Source organism: Onychostruthus taczanowskii, unplaced genomic scaffold (assembly GCF_017590055.1).
Source record: "Onychostruthus taczanowskii isolate IOZ18803 unplaced genomic scaffold, ASM1759005v1 scaffold1, whole genome shotgun sequence".
Lineage (NCBI taxonomy): Eukaryota > Metazoa > Chordata > Aves > Passeriformes > Passeridae > Onychostruthus > Onychostruthus taczanowskii.
In genome coordinates this window covers 35244993-35267078 of record NW_024496525.1, presented here as the reverse complement: position 1 = coordinate 35267078, position 22086 = coordinate 35244993, and the positions used below count along the sequence as shown (strand labels likewise).

Sequence of the window (22086 nt, the reverse complement as noted above, 5' to 3'; positions counted from 1 at the left end):
TATCTCATAGCCAGTAGCCATTATTAAGTCTATCCTCCATTAACACCTAGTCCTGGGTAAGGCCGTTTATATTTCTGGCCTCCATTTTTTGCAATGAACTCCAAATTATAACTATGCATTCTGTGAAAAGGCATTTGCTTCTGTATGTTTTTAAACCTCTGACCTCAAAACAATTGTAAGTGTCCTTTAGGTCTTGGCTGGGAAAGAATGAAAAATTCTTTCCCATTCATAGAGCTCATGTGGTTTATGATTGTACAGATCTTACTCATATTTTCCTTTTCATTCATTCCTTTCCAGACTTAGAAATATCAAGCTAGGCAGTCTCTTTCCCTTCACAACCATGTTTTGTGCCTTTCATCATCTTTGTCATCTTTTTCTGTGCCTTTCCTAGATCTATTCTGCATTTTTTGAGATGGAGGGAGCAGCAGGCTTGCACACAATAGATGGTATGTGTGTGTCATTTACACAGTGCCTCAGTGACAATTTTGGCATTGCTGTCAGTTGTTTCAAACTATTACCAATAGTCTACTTGGTTTTTTTGATTGTTGGTGAGCTCTAAACTGTTTTGTTTTTTTTTTCCCCTGGGGGGTTTTCCACTACTACACTAAAACTTTCTCCCAGAGTGCCAGGTTAATAAGATTGCCTTGTTTATCCTGTAATTTACACATAATTTAGATTGCACTGCCTTTCTGCTTTATTTTCTATTTGTTGCCACTGCATGTCTCCCACCACTCTGCTGCTCAGGCACATCAGATCTTCTCTGGGTTCCTCAAACAGCTCTGTGCCATGGGCTGACTGCTCAGGAAACCATCCAGCTTGGCAGGAAGCACTGGGAAGAGCTCAGCCTCCCTGAGTACTCGAGGGCACAGAATGAATCACCCTGCCATGCCTGGAGCCTGGGCTCCAAGGTCCTGCTGAAAGGAAGAGAATCCAAGCTCCTGCAGACCTGACTGGCCCCCAGAGCTGTGCAAGGAGGATCAATGCAGCCATCACCAGATGGTGCAGCTGCATTCAGCCTTGCAAGGTCGTGGTGTGCAGGGATGTTTTGATTCTTGGAAGAAAATGCCTAACTGGGGATGTGTTTCCACTGCATGGATGTCTGGAGAGTAGGCAGGGTAGGTTCTGACTTCATGTCGCTGCTCAGTTCTCTTTGAGAACAGGACATTTGGGCTTTGGCTGGGAGTTCAGGACAGGGGTGTGTTCAGATGCTGCTTGAGATGATCTGTTCCAGACTGGTTTGAGTGGATAAACAAAATTAATTAGATTCACATCATATGAGTGCACAAGATTGATTTTTTCCTGCAGCAGAAAATAGGCTCACGCTGCTCTTCACCAGAAATACTTACAACTGTGGCTCACCTGCTTTTTTCCATGAGTTTTACAACTTGCTAGGTTTATCTGATGTCTGGGTAGAGGAATCACATTATCACATGAGATTCCAATGAACCACTGTATAGAAAAAAAAAAGTTTTAAAGTTTTTAGAAGTTACTTTAGAAGTAAAAAGTTACTTTCAACTTTAAAAGTTCTTTAAGTCCTCATTCCTATTGCTATTACAGATGAAATTCCAGCATGGCAAAGCACTTCACCTTGTGTGGTTAAGCAGAGGAAATGAGCCTTTAACCATCAGATTTTTGTCTTCTCCCTGTTTCTGTTTCTGACAGTAAATATGTAAGCCAGCCATTACTTCTAACAAGTAATGCTTGGGATAACTTTCATCTCTGCCCTGCTCAGAAAACTGAGGAAAAGGTAAAGAGAAATTTTGACAGTACTACGGCAGTTTCTGATTGTAATTCACGTTTATCTCTTAACTATAGTCTCCTAGTGCCAAACATTCTTCACTGCTACTGCACTGAGCCCTTTGAAAGGGCTCTAAGCAAGGTAAAATCTATATTTGATGATGTGGAATTTACAGACTGAGTGCTCCAGCCTTTCTAAGGCCTTCAGCCTTATCCTTTGGGTACCCATGCTGGGTGCTTTAAAGTTTAGGCTGTCTTTAAACCTTGTTTGAAGCCCTGAGTGAGTCCTGGTGAAGTCTTCTAAGAACTCTGGGTTGCCCATGATGGTCAGCATGGATTCTGCCCTGGCTTCAAGGACAGCTCATAACTTGGAAGGACAGAAGTGGTGAAAGTACAAAATGACAGATACTGGTCCTCTTGAAAAGGTAAATAGGGGACTTTTTTATTTTATGTTGTTATAAAGAAATGGTGAATCCAGACACAAAAGCAGTAGCAGATACACAGCTGATAAAAGGAAATATTTATTTCTGACCAGCTCACTGCTGTGGGATACTAGAATCCAAGAAGGTACAATGATTTAAACCAGGGAAAATAAAATTACCTAGAATGATCACAACTAATGCTAAAATGCATTTCAGAAGGAACACAAACACAAAAATCCTAAATCTACAAGTCTTTTATGAGAAGACAGTACTCTGTGTTTACTCGGCCATCCCTGCTGTTAAAAGATCTGGAGCCAGTCACTCCTGAAAACAAAATCCCAGAACCTGGGGTGGCAATTTCTAAAACTAAGCCTGTATCCTCCTCAGGATGGGGTGTCCTAACCAAGCTCAAAAAAACTCTTAAACACTTGTCTTCTCCAGTTAGTAGTCACAGAGCAAGGAACTTAGCCTTGAAAGGAGACCTGTCAGAAGTCTGATTTAAGAGTCCACAAGTTTTTCTGGCAGAACAGTTGCTTCCATGTGAGCAGTGATCACATTACTGAACCTGTTCCACCTGCTCTCTCCAGAGGAGGCAATCAGAGACAACCTGCACTGTCTGAGGCTTGGTGCTGCTGCGAAACTTGGACTTCTAGAAGAAGAAAACAACGTGGAGAAGGGGGCAAGCGAGGAAAGGGGATGGGAGAAAACAGAGACTGTCTGCTAGGGAATGTGAAAGATGGCAGAGCTGAGGTGAGAGGAGTGGTCTAGAAAAGAAAAGAAAAAAAAAAAGAAAAAAAAAGAAACACATTAAAAAAAAAAAGGCTGCAAGCTGGCAGCCAGTCTTGCCACCATCCAGCTGTTGTGGGGTCACTCAAAGGACTACATCTTAGGGAGCGCAACCTAATTCAGATGATGCCGGCTGAACAATGCCACCGCGAAGGCAGGATTTCATTGTTCCCTACCCAGTTCACACCGCCTTGCTGTGAAATCTGCAAAGCAATTAAAACTAATTAAATCCCGACTTTATTAAGTGCGATCAAACCCCCGAAGACAATCCACCCCAGAACCAACCCTGCACGCCGAGTGCCAGGCACGTTAATCACCCGCAATTAACCCCGGAACGGCGGAGCCGGCACATCCTTGTGTTCTCCGCGCACGTTCTCCCGGCGGAGCGCTGCGGGGAGGCGCCGCCGGCCAAGGGCGCGGTGCGGAGGCAGCGCTACTCTGGGTCGCTCCCGTCCCCGTGCAGCCGCCGAGGAGCCGCCGGTCCGAGCGGCGGGCGCAGCCCCAGCCCTTCCCGGGAGGTCGGAGCTCCTCGGGGGTGTCGCAGAGCTTGCCCCCGGGGCTGTGTCCTCTGTCAGGGCACGGCAGCGGCCGCTCCTCGCCCCGCGCCGGGGGTTGCGGGCCGCGCCTCGGCAGCAGCGGGACGGGCAGGGCCGAGCGCTCCCCGCCCTCACGGCGCGGCTCCGCGGCTCCTCCCCGCCTGCCGCCGCCGCCCCACGCCCAGGTGTCCCCGAGCCGGATCGCGCCGCTCCCCCGCGGCAGGAGCAGCCCGGGCTGGTAGGCGGCCCCCTGAGGAGGCGCGGCGGGGCTGCGCCGGCCCGGCAGGAGAGGCTGGGTGCCTCTCCCGGCGGGAGCGGGCTCTGGCTCTCCTCCCGGCTCCCGGGCGCCCCGGGGGCGCGGCCATGTCCGGAGCCATGAAGTTCAGCGGGTACCTGAAGGTGCGGATCGGGGAGGCGGTGGGGCTGCAGCCCACCCGCTGGTCCCTCCGGCACTCGCTCTTCCGCAAGGGCTACCAGCTCCTGGATCCCTATGTCACCGTCAGCGTGGACCAGGTGCGCGTGGGGCAGACCAGCACCAAGCAGAAGACCAACAAACCCACCTACAACGAGGAGTTCTCGGCCACGGTCACCGACGGCCACCAGATCGAGCTCTCCGTCTTCCACGACACCCCCATCGGCTACGATGACTTCGTGGCCAACTGCACCTTGCACTTCCAGGACCTGCTGCGCTCCGCCGCCCCCAGCGACACCTTCGAGGGCTGGGTGAGTAGCCGTCCGGAGGAGAAGCCGGGAGAGCTCATCTGGGAATGAATGAAGGGCACTCGGGGAGCCGGGGCTTGTCCTTGCATGCCTGTGCCGCAGACACGCAGCCCGGTGTGTGGCTGCAGGTACACAGGTGTGCTCCTTCACGCATCTGTTTGTGTCCCTCGGCTTCACAATTGCTCAGGCTGCTGTTCCTTAGGGACCCTGAGGACCCTCGGCTGTCGAAGCTTGAGGGTGAGGACGCTTTTGTGGAGGGCTGTGAAGTCTCTGTTCGTGTTTGTAAATGAACGGAGACAAGACCTGTAATATGTAACTTGCAAGCTACACCAGCACATTCACACAAAGGTGTTCCTCCCTCCTTTGGCTCAGCACACAGAGGCGCACTTGGAGACTCAGATGCCTGGGTTCTGTGTGTTTCTGCCCAGCTCTGCACATGCTTGCACAATAGTTTGATGCGTGCATGCGGATTTCTTTGACTTCTTAGCAGAATGGCAGGACTAGTCTTGTGTCTGTTATGTACACCACTGCTCTGGGTCAGTGCAGTTTCACTCTGAGCTAATTCTGGGTTATTTTCAGGTAAATGTCACTTGTATGCAGCCCAGAGAACCTCATTTATGGATTAGTCCTGATGGTGACAGGAACAGTACAGTCTCTAAGGTTGTACCTTTGCTTCCAGTCTTGCAAAGGAGGATGAGGTGACTGCATTGGTCCAGACAGTTTGCTGGTAAGAGTTAGTTTCATAAAAAAAGTTATTTATTCTGAGTAGAGAAGGTGCAGAAGAGCTGAGAATGTTCAAGACTGTGATGGGTATAAACTTTTTGAGGCCAAGAAGTTCAGGATATGCGGTCAGATAACCACCACAATAAAACCAGATGTTGAGGCTGACAGTATAGAGAACAGATAAACATCTTGATCCTATCACTGGGGAGTATGCTGGGACTTCCTGCTCTCAGACAGTGTCTGTGGCTGAGGTGTGATGCTACACTTTTGGGGTGATTACAGGCAATGATTAATAAATGTGTATTGGGGCCATTTAGTTAGGTATCTCATGGATAGGTGTGAGTTCATGCACTGGAAGTGTTCTCTCTCAGACAGTCCCTGATGCGATTTTTGGGTCAGACAAAGGTCCCAGCCAGTCTCCAATGGCTTAGCTGAGGTGCTGCTCCTCACAGCCCAGCCAGAGCTGGGGTCACAGCGTTTGCCTGGCGGATGCATGCCCAGCTTCCCAGGTACCTGTGTCCCTGGAAAGTCTCCTCTGCTCCTGGGATTTGTGCTAAACTAGTTTCAAATACAGAACAGACTCCTACGGGCGAGGCAGAGGAGTGAGCTTGGGATAGAGGGCTGTGGTTTTGAGAGCTTTTTTGATGTTTGAGTTGCTGGGAATGTTTGCTATTAGGAGAGGCCCAGTCCTATAAGGAGGCTGGAGTCCTGGTCACACTGGAGCTTGTGACATGTGGGGTGGGATTACTCTGCTGCAAAGGTGGTGGCCTTATTTACATTACTAAAATACCTGCCATAATTCTGCTGCTGTTGAGGATCCACACATTTCTTCCATTTAGTCCATCCTGCAGTGCTGATTTTTAGGGCAGATGCAGACTGTGGCCTGAAATATTCATCTGGTCTTTGTTGATGGAAAAGTTTCTAATCCTTGCAGGATTGACATGTGTTTTATGAACTCCTGTACCTGTGAGCTGATGGGTACAATGGGATGGGAAATCAGTGAATTCTTTTAACTAGATTGATGTAAACTGATTTTATATCTGGGCATGTAGACAGAGACTAAGAGCTGCTGCTCTCCCTTTAAATGAATGTCTGAAACTTACAGCTGGGGTGGATTTAGTGGGGAATGAGCAAATGTTTGCCTTCTGTTGTCTTTCTCTCTCCCCTCCCTTCTGATTTGCTTTGTTAGCATCTCGCATAGCGTGCAGCCTGGATCACATGATGACAAGGAACAGCATCTTGCCCTGATAATTTAATATGTCTTGATAAATCCAGCGAGGCTGTCACGGGAGTTTGTGTAATCAGAAGGAGAGGAAATGCTGGTTTGTACTAACCCAAGGTCTGTGAGCTGCTGGCACAATGCGAAACACCGCAAGGAAATGTGGATGATTTGAAACACCTCCACTCCAAAATCCTTCATTTCTGTCCTTTTTCCATCCCCAAAATAAAAGCACAGATAGGCAACTAAGGAGTGAATTGAGTGAAAGGAAAATTGGTGAAGTTTAACCTGGCTTATGCTTACTTGGCTGTCCACAATTTTTAATTTTGATTTGAAATAGAACTTTTATGTTCACTTTTCAGAGACAGGTAAAACAGTATTTTGGTAAAATCCAAGTGATTAATAATAGGCAAACAGGGTAGTTGGCTGCTTCTGCACCCTGAGCTTTCCTCCTGAGAGGAAGCTGTCAGAAGTTACCTATGGCAGTCTTGGTGTCAGCTCTCAGGCTCATGCTGCTCTGTTTAAGAAAAGGGATTTTCTCCTGCTGGGGGGAAAAAAAAAAAAAAGAAAGAAAAAAAAGTGGTTAGTTGTAACATCGGTCAGCACCTTTTGTGAGAACTGTAGGAAGTTTCAGCGAGAGGCAAGGAGGAGCAGTTGGTGTGTAAGAGTTGGTGCTTCCCAGATGACTTGCAGGTACATTACTGCAATTATGACCTGAACACTTATGCAGATGAGTAAGTGTATGGACATGAGCTGTCTCATCTGTAATGCTTATACACCTGAGTCATCCCGCTGGGTGCTGGGGCAGTGTTCTCTGTTCATGGTTTGATTTAAAATTCATGTTTCAGAGACTTCAAAACTGACCATTTTCCTTCTAACCATTTGGGTTGTTTTCCCAAGTCTTTCTAGTAAACACATTAACATCATCCAGATATCTTCTCATATGCGTGTTTGTTGTTACACACACATGACTAATTTTCCACAGATAAAATTTGCAAGAGCTTATTAACTTCCAAGATCCTTCTTGCTGTTTCCCCTTTCTTATATTGACTCGTCAGGTTTCAGCAAAGTAGTTTTTATTTACATTGTCAATTAAATGCTGTGGTGCCTTCAGCGTGCTGTAACGCAGTCGCAGCTGAGCACCATCTCCCCAGTGCCATGTTCTGTCTCTGGTAGGCATTTGCCTGTGTGGGTGTGAGATTGTGCAAACCTGAATGGTTGCATTTTACCCAGGTGTGCATGACCAGGTGCAGGGAGGGAGCTGAGCTGCCTGCTCTCTAAAGCTGCTTGCTGGGATTTACATTGGGGTTGAAACTTGCCTCTTGAAAGCATTTAATTTTGCACTAGCCTGTGCTAGGATCTTTTAACTTGACATATGCACCTTTTAAAGGTATTATCTCCTCTTTGACTGCCTCTGAGTGCAGTATGGAAAGCTGTCATGTATCAGTGAAACAAATGGAGTGCTCAGTAGCTGAAATGGGAGATGTTTACAATACCTAGGATTATTCCTGAGTTTTATGTAGTAGCTGAAGTAATTTTTAACCTTGGGGAAACACTCTTTACAGATACTGAATAGCATTGTTACAAGGGAATTATTTAATCACGATTGTAAAAATTGTTAGTCCCTGGGTGGAGATGCCATAATTCGTAAGACTTTAACAAGGAGTAGACATTTAAACCATGATCTTGAAGTAGCAAATCATGAGAGTACACTGAAGGAAATCACATAACAGATGAGCTATAAGATTAGTGAGCCAGTCACAACTTCCTGATGAGTTTGTTGCCACTTACTAGTGTGCAGGAAGAGATTAAGGCAATTCTTGTGTGTTCCTTCACTTCAGCTCCTTGCCTGTATCCTTCCCTACGATTTTTTTTTTTACTTAAGGCAGAAATAATTGTTTTACCCATGTTTATATACAATTGCATTTGTTGAATGTGAAATTCAAGAGTTAAAAGATAAGTCACCTTCTCTCCAGAGTGTATCATGGCCATGGCAGAGAGGCAGGGTGCTGCAGGTCATATGGTTGCTGCTTCTTTTGGCTCCTGCTTGACTGCAGGGTTCTTCAGGTGGGCAAAAGTTGCTTCAGGAAGCCAAAATACTTTATAGCTCTTGACAGAGGATTTTGTGGTGCAGTATTTTGTGTCTGCCCAACTGCAGAGATAAATTAAGCTTGCAGAGGTGGAGTAAGTAGCGTCTCCATCCACAAGGCAGGAACAGGCTGGGGTGAAGTCCATTTGACTTCTGTTTCCATGCATATGACAGTGATGTACAAAGTGCAGATCTCTGATCTGCATGAAGGTCACACTGCATATTAATTAGGCTTGAGTAAAATTATCTCCTTCCCTAACTTTTTGGAAGCCTTAAATTGTTTCTGTAATTGTTATTACTGATATGCAGTTACTGTGTTGAATAGGACTCATGGTGAGAAACACCCACTTCAGAAGGTAAGATGGATCTGAAAGCTACTGAATTTCAGCTTTTCTTTCTTTCTTTCCTTTAGCATAAAGTTGTCCTTTGGCCCTATGAGCAGATCCCCTCAAAATGCCAACCTAGACCCGTGCACCATGACTACCTGAGAATGCCCTGCAGCCCAAGACAAAGGCTGTGATAACTAAGGGAAAAATTGTTGCTGTTTGTCAGGTGTTTAATAGTCTGCAGGGGTGTGATGCTAAAAACAGTTGTTCTGATCAAGGCAGATGAGACAGCTGACTGTCATGAAGAGCTGCACACATACTGCCCTGTTTCAGCATCAGGAGTGGAGCTATTTGGAGTCCTCTTTCTTGCTCCTCCCCAATAAAAGGCCTGGCTGGCAGCTGTGAGAATCCTTGGAGAACATGGGGACTTTGCTTGAGAGTGTTTGGCTGGGAAGATTTGGCCCAAGCATGAGAAGAGCCAGTTTCCAGTGGCTGGGGCCAGTAGCGGGGTGTGGGACTGGAGTTCATGTCCCAGCTTTGAACTGAGTTCAGCAAGATGTGGGTTTGGCTCTCAGGGTATTTTGGGGCAGCCATATGGGCAGTGAAGTGACAGTGTTCCTGTCCCCTTCAAAGATGCTGTCACTGCATTCATCGGGGCATGTATTTGAGGCAGAGGGGGGAGTTCTGTGCCTGGGGCAGAGCCAGAATTGCAGGAGTGCAGGACAAGGCAGGACAGAGTCCAGGCAATCAGGTGCTGCAGTGACCTGGAGGGAAATGGTCACACAGGTAATGGGCACCCTTTGGGTACTCTTGCCACCAAGATCAGTGGCAGTCACCTCGAGGTGACTGGAATGATGTGCTGGAGTATTTCATTCATCCCTGGGGTCCCCAAAAAAGAGGAACATGAACTTTCTGGAGGGAGTCCAGAGGAGGCCATGAAGATGCTCAAAGGACTGGAGCAGCTCTGCTCTGAGGACAGGCTGAGAGAGTTGGGGTTTTTCAGCTTGGAGAAGGCAAAAGGGAGGTCTTACAGCACCTTCCAGTGCCTAAAGGGGCTAAAGTAGAGCTGGAGAAGGATTTTTGACAAAGGCATGGAGAGACAGCTAAAGAGTAATGACTTCAAACTGATAGAGGAGAGATTTATATTGGATGTAAGGAAGAATTTTTTTTACAATGAGGATGACACAGGTTGCCCAGAGAAGCAGTGGATGCCCCATCCTGGGCAGTGTTCAAGACCAGGATGGATTTGGCTTGGAGCGACCTAGTCTGGTGGAAGATGTCGCTGTGCATGGCACAGGGTATGGAATAAGGTGGTCTTTAAGGTCCCTTCTATTCTGTGATTCTATCAAGCCCTTGCTGATGGAGTTGGCTGGAGTGGGGGCTGATTTTGATGCCAGGGGTACCTTTACATTCCTGCTGATGATGTTGCTGCTGAACCAGTTGAAAGCCTTGGTTGGAGGGAGAGGAGGCAGCCAAGGGCTGATGCCCACATTGCCTTTGGTCATGTTAGAAACTCTTGAGAAGGTGTTTGCAGACCTGTACCCGCAGCCCTGGGGGTGCTTTTTGCAGAGAGGCTGTGAGGAGGAGGAGGGGGCAGCAGGGTGACCGCAGCACAAGTGAGCCCAGCACCCCAGGAAGCTCTGTCCCCAGCCCCGTGCCCTGCTGGCCCCACCTCACCCTGTTGGTGGTTTATATTTAGCTTTTTCCACAGGTCTTTTAGTAGAGCACATTTCACCCAGGCTGTCAGAGGCTTTCTGTTTGGAGTATTTTCTGAGTAATGATTTGGTTTCTGGCCATTTTGAGCTTATAGGCAATAAACTCTGCAGAACGGATCGTCAAGGGGGCCATTTGAGCTATTGAAATGCCATTAGAAGGTCTACTGATTTACAGGGTAATTCAATATGAAAAACATATCCCTTACTGAAGTGAATAAGACTCCCACCCTTTCTTCACAAACTATCAAGGCTCCTTTGATGTTTTAGGCTTTAGCTATTGTGCTTTGCTAATACAGCCAGGAAACTGGGGGCCTTTTGTGTAACCATGGAGAAAAAGATGAACAGCAGAGTTACCACATGAAATGAGTTACTGGCAGCTTTTATAAGGATTCTGGATCAGCCATCGCACCTTCTTGCCTCCCAGATTTCATCCTATTTAGGCATGCAGTTAAGACATGTCAGACCATGCTGCAGATTTAATTTCTTCTGGAGACAATGAGCAGTCTTTGCTCTGATTGCTTGCTCCACCCCTGTGCTATTTGTAGGGCCATGCTGGACCCAGGCTGGAGTTGTGGATAACTAACCTGGCGCCATGTCCTGGTGGAGATCACCACGTGGCTGTTCCTCTCCCAATCCATGCACTTCTGCTGGCTGCTTGTGAGGGAAAGCCCTGCTTTATAATAATGATATGAAAGATAAACGTGTATCTGGAACAAAGAGCAACCAGAAGCGTCCCATTAACATTGCTAAGCCACTTAGGGTAAGCCAGACAAACAACTGTATTTCTGCAATGCCAATGATATTTTTGTATGCTTTGATATCATGAGATGTTCTCATCACTTGGGGAGGTCAATTGCTGAGGAAACTGTCCTGCTTTAATTTAGAAGCCAGCACCAGGAGCAGATGTGAGCCAGCTTTTGTCGCGTTGGAGCAACGCTGCGTGGGAACAAGCATCCCTCAGCAACTCCTGTGCTCTTGATATTCAGTGTCCGTCCTGGGCCCAAGGTGATGGAAAAAATTGCTTTTTCACTGCCCCTGCCAGACCTTTTGTGCCCTTGTTGTGCTAGACCAGAGGCATCTAATCAATGTCCAGATCTATGCCGCAGGCTGCTGGAGCAGTCTGACCGGCTGATGGCCCTGCTCCCTGCACTGCTCTGTCCTGGGGCTCCTGCAATGTGGGGCAGGTTGCAGGCAAAAGAGTTGTTCTGGTGACTGCCAGGGTTTTTTTTGGCTGGTCTTCCTTGTGAGACCCACTGCATCTCAGAAAGCCTCATGCTCTCTAGCCCACCAGTGCTCTCTGTCCTCATGGAGAGATGCAGCCCTCAAGACAGAGACATGTTGCCTGTGATCTGTGTGACAGATAGATGTCACACCCCGGGCTGTCTCCTCTGAGTGCCACATTGCAAAGCAATTAAGCCCATCCTGGGGAAGATGCTGTCCTGGGCTGCTAAGCCACAGGTCTTTTGGGATGTCAGGTCTGGGATAAGATTTTCACTTGCTGTCCGGACCTCTGTGGCTCTGGCTGGGAATTTCTGTGCTCCATCATGTGGTGTGGAGCTGCCCTTTGGGTCAGCACAGCTCACACAGAACTGAAACCCAGCTGCTGTTACTGTGCTTACCCAGGAGCTTTGCCAGTACAAAAAAATGTTGGCAGGGGAAGGAGGAGGGAGTGAGGTATGAATATGTTAGATGACATTACATAAGGGCTTTTTCTTGGTGTTCACCTGCGCAGTTTCGTAAGTTTTGAGTTTTGTGACTGAGTTGGCTGTATTCATGTCAGTGATACAGTGGCAGCTCTCCAGACTCCTTCCAGGAGGGATCTCCTTTCTGTGGAACAGGTAGGAGATGAAGTATTGGTGCAGAAACACAAGCTGGGCAGCTTTGGTAGCTGACTTCAGTTTGTGAAATTGGAGATAGAATAAATAATCTATTTTTTTTAACCAACATGAAAATGCTATTTAGGCCTTAGTGTAATTTCTCTCTTATTTTTATATTTTTACTTTTTATTGCAGTACAGATATTTCTGTCAAAATGGGGAGAGGAGGAAAATGCATCCATGCAAAACACATTTCTAAATGTGTGATTTGCTCTATGAGTGTTGCATGTCTGCTGTACGTTTAAAAAAAGATCGGTACAATCATTTGCAGTGTGAAATCACTTGACAGATCAGTAGAACCCAGTAATCTCTCAGAATGAGGCAGTAAGAGACAGGATGTGAGAAACAGGCTGTGTGTCTGCTGTCCCAGGACTTTACATCTAATAGTAAGAATCACAGTGACAGATTGTCTGATGTGCATCCAGGGGCTGAGGACAGGTTTGAGGTGGTAGCTCCATATCTGACACTGTGGTGTTTTTCCTGCCTTTCTCTCATATATTCTATGTTACCCATTCTCAGAGACAGGATTTTAACTTGCCAGCTGGTCTCATTTGGTGTGAAAAAGCAGCTCGCACCTCTCTATAGCACCTCTGGTTTCTAGCTCTCTCTCTGGCCTGCTCTGTGGTTTCTGGTTTGCCTTTGCTTGTTTTTTGGTTTTTTTGGTGTTTTTTTTAATTCCTTGCCATCAAGTCTGCATTTTAGCATAACACGGTCTTTTGCATTTTTTCTCATGAGTACATTTAATTTTACTCTGTCATGTAAGCAAGACATCCCTTGGAAATTAAATTCTTCATGTACATCTCCACTTGCTAAATGTAGTGTCTTAAAACTCCTGAGATAGCAGTGGCATCTTAGTTTAGGAATCCTTTTGTCATTTTTGGACAGAAAAATGTTTGTCATCCTTCACAGCCTGATAGTACAGCTGTAGTAGGTTCAAGCAGGACCAGTGGTGCTGGGTGCTGTGGGTGTGAGTCAGAGGGAGAAGTGCACTGTCAGAGGGATCATTTAGGGATGTGGCAGCTCTCTGGAGCTGGCTGGGTCCACAGTCAGGATGGGAAAGAGGATGACAGTTTAACTGTGACAGTAAAAGTCAGCATGGGATGTCTGTGCGCCAAAGTGCTTTTATCTGACAAAACAGTTGCAAATCAATGCTGTGTCTGATAGCATTGGAGCTGGCTTGTCAGTGTGTGAGTTAGTTCCTGGAGGGATTCTTTCCACCTAGACTGGTCAGTGTGCTCACCCATGCTTAATGTATTCAATTCTGGGCTTTGCTCCTTCAGAATAACAAAGGCTGTCTAAATCAGGAGTGACTAATGAAAGACTAGCTTGTCCTGTTTGAATTCCTACTTTGTCCTGCATTTGCCTTCTTGGTAAACAAGGACATATAGCTTGTTGGCCTTTTCCCCAGGACTGAGGAGCAGAGGAAAAACAGAGTCCTAAGTAGTGAAATTCGGGATTGATTTACTGCATGTTTTCTTCTCTCTCATATCCTTGAATTCTTCTAAATTTTATGTGCTTTACATGTTATCCTTCCCTCAAATGTAAACTGTCGCATACATAAAGCTCTCCATACTTCGCTTCTTTCTGGCATCAATTTTTAATAACATCAATGTGAAAGTTGCCTCCTTCCTTTCTCACTTGTTTTTAAAATGTTTGCCTGTGTCTTCTGTGAGATTCCAGCAGAACACAAGGCTGGTGTTTGCTTCTGCTGTTGCTTGTGAGGTTTACGTCAGTGGGTTCCCCATGGCTTCGATGGAATTACACTGCCAGCTTTGCACTGGCTAATTGGGAGAAGAACTGGACACGTTTCCTTCCCCCTTCTTGCATGCTACAAGAGTTGATAATGATGGCTGGGTTGTACATTATTTATTGGGCACAGCGAGTGCCCATGGTGCTCTGAGAAAGAGGAAGGAATTGGCTTCCGTCAATGAGTTTATTATCTAGGTCATTCACAGACTGAGGCATCTCATGTTAATATATTCCATGAAAATTTATTCCCTGAGGCAGTTTGCTCCTGAGCCTGGAAGAAAATATAACCATGTGAGGAAAGTATTCCTGTGCAGTCCAAATCCGTGGTGGGATTTCTTGTCAAAGCTACTCATTGGAACACACAATTAATACAAGAGCTACAGAGCTTTGTGTAGGGTGAGCCTCCATCTAACAGGGCTTGGTGGGAGTATTGCTGCTGATAATCTGTTTTCTACATGGAGCCCCACGCTTATCATTTCATTACCTGTTTACTCAGTAGCAGTAAAAAGTCCAGCTTTGGGTACTTCCAAGAACTGCTCACTAGACTGGTTTGTAAGGGAGGGTGATTTACTGGAAATTGTTGAAAATGACCCTGCAATCAGTTTTATTTTATTGAAGTTTGTCCCTTGTATCTGCAAAGGGCTCCTGATGTAGCGGCTAAGAAGAAGTGATTATTTATTTTGTCTTCTTGAGTATAATGGGATGTAACTATGATCATTTAGTAGCTACTCTACAAGCAACTAAGCTGTTCTCAGCTTAGAGTGGAGCAGAGCTGGGTGGAAAATATAAGCCATCTTCCTCTCAAAAATTAGCCCCTGTTACAATGATCCTATCAATACCTAATGATAGTAACTCATTTTGACCACACTTTCAAACAAATAGCTCGAGTAACATCTAGCCTATCTTGCCAATAGGGATGATGTTTTCCCCTGTTTCCTTGATTCTAGAAAGGAACATGTTCTGCTTTCCTCTTGCTGAAAGGTTCATAAAAACCTAGATCTTCAAATTCATCTTGCTCATGTCCAAGAAAGGAGCAAGGTCTAGAGCTGTTCTTAGGAGCCCAGCCAGTGGAGCTTTATTCTTTGCTTTGAGGGACAAAAAGGGTGTGATGTAGGCAAAATAAATGGTACAGGAATCGATACAAGTTTCTTTGGCACGTTCACACAGGTTGAGGCTGATTTCTGTACCTAAAGCACAATGTAATCTTCCCCCATATTTACTCTCAAGGAACTGTCTCTGCAGGCCAAGACTCACTGTATCTACATCCTTAGGGCTTGTCGTCCTCTGGGAGTGACAGTGTTGAAATTAAGAGTAGACTCCTGGATTCTGGAGGATCAGGAATAAAGCATCAAAAATCCAGGCTATGCTACACATCCTCACAGAATGTTTTTCAGCCCCTTGTAGACAAAACAGGTTCTTGTGCTACTATGACCCTTTCCATCTGGGCTAATACAATACTTTTGAAGTCATCCAGTGTAGGAATGAGTTTTGTGTTTAGATGTGATGGAGCACTTTTTCAGCAGGCCTGTGACTTGTGGGCTCTGGCGGTTTGTACAGTGCAGATCCACGAGGGCACCCAGCAGGTTTTTGCCCTCCTCTGCCCCATGGGCAGTTTGCTGTGCAGCAGGAGAGGCGGAGAGCTTCCTGCTTGAGTCTCTGCTTCTCTCCTACCCCATTTCACAGCTGAGCTTGCTGAAGAAACCATCAGTCAGGTGCCAGGCAAGTCAGTGTGGGGGGCTGTTCGCTGTGGTTTTGGAGTCGTGCGAAAGCAACCGTCCATTGTGCTGCCTCTGCAGAGGAGTGGTGGCGGCCGGAAGAAGAGGTGGGAGCAGAATTTTGGGGCAGCTGGGGCCCTTAATCTGCTTTTGGTCAAAGCTTGATGCCAAGATGGCTTTTCCCTGTATTTCATATCTGTCAAAGAACTTGGTTAATGATTTATCAGTTCATAGAATCACAGAACGGTTTGGGTTGTAAGGGACCTTAGAGCTCATCAAAGTTCCAACCCCTGCCATGGGCAAGGACACCTTCCACCAGATCAGGCTGATCCAAGCCACGTCCAACCTGGTCTGGAACACTTCCTAGTCTGGAACAGCTTCTCTGACCAAATTGTGCCATTGCCTCACACCCTCATAGGGAAGAATTTCTTCCTAATCTCTAATATTTGCCCTCCTTCAGCTTGAACCGTCATCAGCCCTGTGCTTCCCCAGCAGTTTCTGATGACCACAGTTCCAAGTCCTGTTCTGAGGTTACCTGTGCTCCTCTGCAGGGGTGTTGGGAGCTGTGGCTGCTCTCCTCTCTGTCTTGGATGAGAGCTGCTGCATGTGGCTGCACATCTGCAGGAGGACAGGATGTTGATGCTGTGAACTTCTGTGTGCTGTGGCACAGACAGGACACGACACACATTCATTTTAGTTCTTGCTTGGCGCTGTGTCTAGCAAGGAGAAACCCTTTTGGCTGGTTGTGTTCTTTCTGGTTAGCACTGTCTTGGTTAAAATTCTTAGAATTGAAAGCTTCAGAAATTTTGAGAAGGAGCTTAGAACAGAGAGTTGAAGCTATATCTAAAATCATCACTTGATTCATTTTAGAATTACATGATTCTGATTTTGTCAAGAATAATATTGCAGGATCTGAGTGGATTTCTTCAAAGAGGAGCAAAAGATCATTCAAGTTGTCACATGTTTTGGCTTATGTGGATGTGATCTCAGGAGGTTTCTGGTGTGCCCTTGCAAGTTTGTCATTTCCCTTTGTCATGGAGAAAGCTGTGTGTGTGATTAATACGAGGTCACTGGTGTTATTTCTATATATAAATAAGCTTAGTGCAAAGAGGCTTGCCTCAGCAATGCATATGCAGTACTCATTGTTTTTAAGCAATGCACTTCTTATTTTAGTAACATTTTTGAAGCTCCAGTTCTTGTTTTTAACATGAACATTAGGTGAGAAAAGAGTAACTGAGCCTGCAGGTTTTAAGTAGCCCTTGATGTCCCCGTGTTTGGCTTCTGAAAGATTGCTCTGAAAACATATTTGTGACCTCAAAAACGCTTATCAGCATTTTCTCACTATAAGTTTTGTGGTTCATTTCTAGGTTGACTAAACTATCTTTTTATGTTAATAGTTCTGGTCATAGGAAATTTCATTTGCAAAAAAATTTGCAGATCTCTCCTCTCTGGAAGTGTTCAAGGCCAGGTTGGATGGGGCTTGGAGCAACCTGGTCTAGGTAAAGTATCCCTGCCTGTGGCAGTGGGGTAGAAATGAGATGATCTTTAAGGTCCATTCCAAACCAAACCATTCTATGATTCTATGGAATTTGGGTTTGGTGGGTTTTTTGGGGATTTTTTTAATTACTCCAGCTGCACGAAAAATATGCTGTTTCAGTGCCTGATAATGTTTTTAACCATCAACAATAAGGAAATTTTTCTCTTTTGAATACATATGTATATTTTAGCCAGTAAATGGCTAGTTGCAAAATTCTGTACACCTATAGCATTTCTTCTTACTCCATCTCTGACAATATTAAGCAAGTGTTTCCACAGGAACAGTGCTCTTTACAATAGACAGTGTTGTGGCTTGCTTCAAAGCCACAGCCAGAACGTGTAGGTGTTTGAAGAGTACCAGATCTTTCCATCTCTCGCTGTGAATTTTCCAGTGGGTCAGTACTTGTTCAGACTTTCTATCTCAGTATCTGAAACCACCCCCCCCTGTTTCATGCTGCTCTGTGTGGTAGTGCCCCAGAAGCCTTTCAAACTCTGCTGGGCTGCAAGAGGAGTTTTTTAGAATCATGAAGAGTTGAAATTTGTGGTGTGGCCAAGATCTAGTCAGCAGCTCTAGTTCAGGATCAATTGTTCAAAGCCAGGCTGGATGGGGCTTGGAGCAACCTGATCTAGTGGAAGGTGTCCTTGCCCATGGCAAGAGGTTGGAACTGGATGATCTTTGAGGTCCCTTCCAAACAAAACTGTTTTATGATGTTTTTCTTTTTTTATGGTTCCATCAAACCCCTTGCTACTGTAATCTTATCTCAGGCTCTTTCAATATAATGTGTATTAGGAGTTGAACAGTGTTAGGTGGTTTATTGTTTTTCTTAGGGAACTGTGTTTGTAATGTTTCCCTTCACTGAATGTGGGTCAGTCATTAGAAGGGACTTGATCTCTTAATTTACTTTCCTGCAAGGTGGTTGCTGTGAGAGGACAGGAACTGAGTGGCTTCTTGGCTTTATATTACAGGGCTTGGTAAATCTTAAAGGCAAGTGAATTGACTTTATTTTCAGAGGGCATAAATGCTGTCCAAGGGATTTCTGTCCTCAGCTGGTTAGAATTAAGGTAGAAAACTAAAACTGATGTGACTTTTCCCAGAGTGAATAAAATATTGCTTTGGGAATTACAGGAACGTGCCCCCACACACAGCAAGGGCTGTTTGTCTGCAGGAAGAAGAGCATGAGGTTCACATTAGCAGTGCCACCCAGGTGGGGATGTGCTTTTCTCCAGGAGGGAATTTATACTTTAAACACATTAGTGTGCTGGAGTTAAAAGCATGTGTGTTTGTATATAAAACACATGCAACACTCTGGCACAGATAAAATGCCAGGCCTTCCATTCACAAAGAAACAAAACATTTGTCAAGCAGGGAACATGACAACAGTTATCCTAAATATGACTGGCTTTGTAAGTGAGCCTGTCCTGCTCTTGGCTTACACAGGATTGCTGTGTTCTGGGGCTTGTGGCAATCCTCAGCAAAAGCTTTGTTTGGAGAGCAGAAGGTTCATCTGCAGGTTTGTGGGTGATGCTGAGTTTTGAATGGGAAATGTGGTCAGCACCCAAGCTATGTTCTCAATTGACCTGTCACCAAAACCACTCCAACCATGTTCTGACCTTTTCCTCTACGTACCCTTTCTGGGTGTCTCCACCCTCTATTTAATCCAAGGTAAATCTTGGTCACATTGGTTCCTCATCTTGAAACCCTTTGGAAAGGGAAAAAGAAATACTAAAAAAGGGGAAATACGTGACAGCGTGCTGCTGGTAGGTGCCAGCACGCTGCCTGTCAGCTTGCAGTTGTTCACAAAACCCTGGAGAGCCTCCTGTCCTTCAGAGGGAGGCAGGTGGCTGGGTCAGCTGAGAGCACATCCCAGTGACACAGCACCCTGTCACCATCCGGTGGCTTGGGAGGGCTGGAGGCCAGTGCTGTGCAGCTCCTTCCTGGACCAGCCTGATTGCTGGAGTCACAGCTCTGACTTCATGGTCACAAGTGGGTAGTGAGATCATCTGTCTCATGAGGTAGATGAGGAAAACTGTAATCACAGACTTGATAGGACTAAAAATTGCTTGGTCTTGGACAGTCTGTCTCTTATTGTAATGCTTGGCCTCAGGATTTCAGGGCAATTTTTTTTTTCCATATTATTTTTGGTACTGATGTCCTACCCATTGTCCTTCCCCACGAAAAACCTCACCTCTTCACCCTTTTTTTAAACTGCTGTTTCACCGAAATATTTTGATTGTACTCTTCCATCATCCCCACAAAAAAAAAAAAAAGGCCAAACAGAAAACCAAACACATAAACAAAACCCACTGTACAAAGAGGATATGATCTAACTTGGCAAAGCAAATGTTGGCAGTGGCGTGTCCTTTCTGGGTGTTGTCAGCTGCAACCTACATTCTTTTTGCTGCCTGAAGACTTGATTGGGCTCCCAGCAGTGGACCTCATGGGATTGGAGCAGAGACATGAGCAGTAACATCTGGACACCAGGAGCAAGCATCATACCTTCAGGAATGCTGGGGGAGTGCATGCCTTGGCACTCCTTTTTTTTTTCTTTCTTTTTTTTTTTTTTTGTACCTTTGGAAGCATCTAATTGGCTATGCAGCCAGAAACTGCTGGTGCTTTGATATGATGTTCTGGGATGTGTGTACCAGGGATATGGAGCAATCCCATAAGTTGTTGGCAGGGAGTGGGAGAGGGAGTATATGGGCTAAAGTACTTTTGAACCTTTCTTCTCGTTTTTCTCTGCGTCCCAGGCAGGTTCTGTCATGTGACATGCCACTCATATTTGATAGTTTGCTTTTCATCCTTCTGTCTCAAATTGTTGGGCAGATCATCTTGCAACATGGAGAGGGGATGTGGTGGATTAATATAAATATTAGTCCTTTATAATTTCAATGCTAAGAAACTGCCAGGTGAGGAAGTGCGAGGAGGAAGAAGGGAGTCACTGTGACCACTTCCAGATCTGGGAAGAATTATCAGAGCTGAGGTGCTTAGGCTTCCCTATGGTGTTACAGCTCATGCCAAGGTTGAAAGTTGCTGGATTTAATCTCTCCTTTTTGTATCCTCACTGAGGATGAGTAATGGGATTAGCACTGTAAATGGGAATGTGAGCTGTATTGGGATCTGTACTTCCAAAGACTGTCATGCCCCTGAGACATGCCATTTGAAATGTTAGGATTCGCCAGAAGTATTGCTGATAACTTGATGCTGCACATAAATTAATTCTTTGTGATGCTGACACGGGTGTGCCCCTCAATCACTTAGCTCAAGGCTTTAAAGTCATTGAAAACACTGAGAGTTCTGGTGCTTTGCAGCAATTGACTCTTCTTGGTGTCTGGACTTCTGTGGAGTCCAGGCACGCGTTGCTTTTGTGGGTTTTGCTGAGTTTCCCTTGCACTTTTCCAAGCAGTGTGGCTGCTGTGCAGTGAGCTAGGTCTGTTTTTTGAAGACCCAAATAATCCCTGTTTCTACCTCTCCTCCTGCCATCCCCATACATTGCTTTTCTTTTATAAAACTGATGGTGTAAGATGTGCTCAGCACCCAGAGGGGCTTTGCTGTCTTTGGCTGGAAAGGTGGAGATGTGTGGGAAGGGTTTGATGTGGATGATGAGTTGGGAGTGCTCCATCTCCTGTGCAGCTCCTTCCCTCTGTCACGTTGGCTTCCAGCGTAGTAGGAATGTGACACCAGCCTGGGTGACAGCCAGCGCTGTGGGCCTTCCTGAAACTTCTACATCCACTTTTTAGGGTTCCAGCTGTCCCCAGCGCAGTAAAAATCAGTAAAGGTCTTTTCAACTCTTGGTGTGGAAGGGAGGGGAGAAGAAGGGAAGGTGCCTGTAAGTCAAGCCCTCTGCAGAGCTGTTGGTTTGCGTCTGTACCTCTGTGTTGTGGAACCCCATCTTCCTGGCATCGAGATGCTGAGCAAATCCCACTCCAGAATAATTCTTTTGTAGTTTACAGTGCTCATTATTAGTGATCAAGCATCATAAATAAATGAACTTTTCTATCAGATTGCCTTTTGCTGCAGCACCAGGACTTAACTTTTAACTGCTGTTAAAAGGATGGTATTTGGCTCTTCAGTATCTGACTGAAATGGTTGGAGTAGGAGAAAGTTGTGACCTTTCCCCTTTCTACCTGAGGTGTTGAGAAATTTGATGGATTATCTCGAGGACTAATGGATTTTAATGGTTCATGATCTCATCTGCTGTGGCCTGGTTTTAGAAAGAAAAAAGAGCTATTGGACAAAAATGGAAAAGCAGCAGTACACCAAATGAATTACATGTAGTAGGAAGATATTTTAAAAATAGTGACACACCTAATGGAGACTCAAATGAGAATAATTTCTCAGAAGTATAGGATTATGCAATAAAGCCTATGAATAACAAGAAAATATTTCCCAGCACTGAATTGTGGAGAACAACACAAGTAGGTGAGTGAGCAAAGTTCTGGGGACACAGCTGCAGAGGGGGTTTTGCATAGAGATGCAGCTGGTTTAGGGGTCCCTGCTTCTTGGGTAGGATCCATGAACATGGTATTGGGGGCTCTGCCTGATGCTGTACAACCCACTGGATTGCCCCTAAGTTACTCCTGAGTGCTGTCCTGCTGTAGCTGTGCAGTGGTGGTCCCTGGGCAACCAACGAGACACAGAACCTCAGACCATGTGCAGACTGTGCTGCTTAATGTAAAGTCATAAATGATTCATAAAGTCTGCCTCGATTTGTTAGGGAGGTTAATTAAAGCTGAAGGTGAATACTGTGCCTTGGGAGACTTCTCAAGACTGAGAGAACTGTTGTTGCTTCTCTGCCCAATCTTTTTGTTTCTCTTTCTGTATTTCTCCCTGGTGGCTGTTCTGTTCCTCTCTGGGCCAAACCCAGGTCTCTGGTGTGCACTGGGCTTGCTTTTTCACTGCTCTTTCCTTCCTGGGGGCATTGCCTCAGTTCTAAGAA

General features: G+C 45.8%; 1 protein-coding gene across 1 annotated transcript in view; it reads left to right on the top strand.

Moving 5' to 3' along the window:
* The first annotated feature begins 3787 nt into the window (after positions 1 to 3787).
* The window catches only part of PRKCH (protein kinase C eta), a 113418-nt gene continuing 95119 nt past the window's right edge, over positions 3788 to 22086 (top strand). Inside the window, exon 1 of the mRNA XM_041427644.1 lies at positions 3788 to 4204. Coding sequence (XP_041283578.1) covers positions 3845 to 4204 — 360 coding nt within the window. The 5' untranslated portion in view covers positions 3788 to 3844. The remainder of the gene's footprint in view (positions 4205 to 22086) is intronic.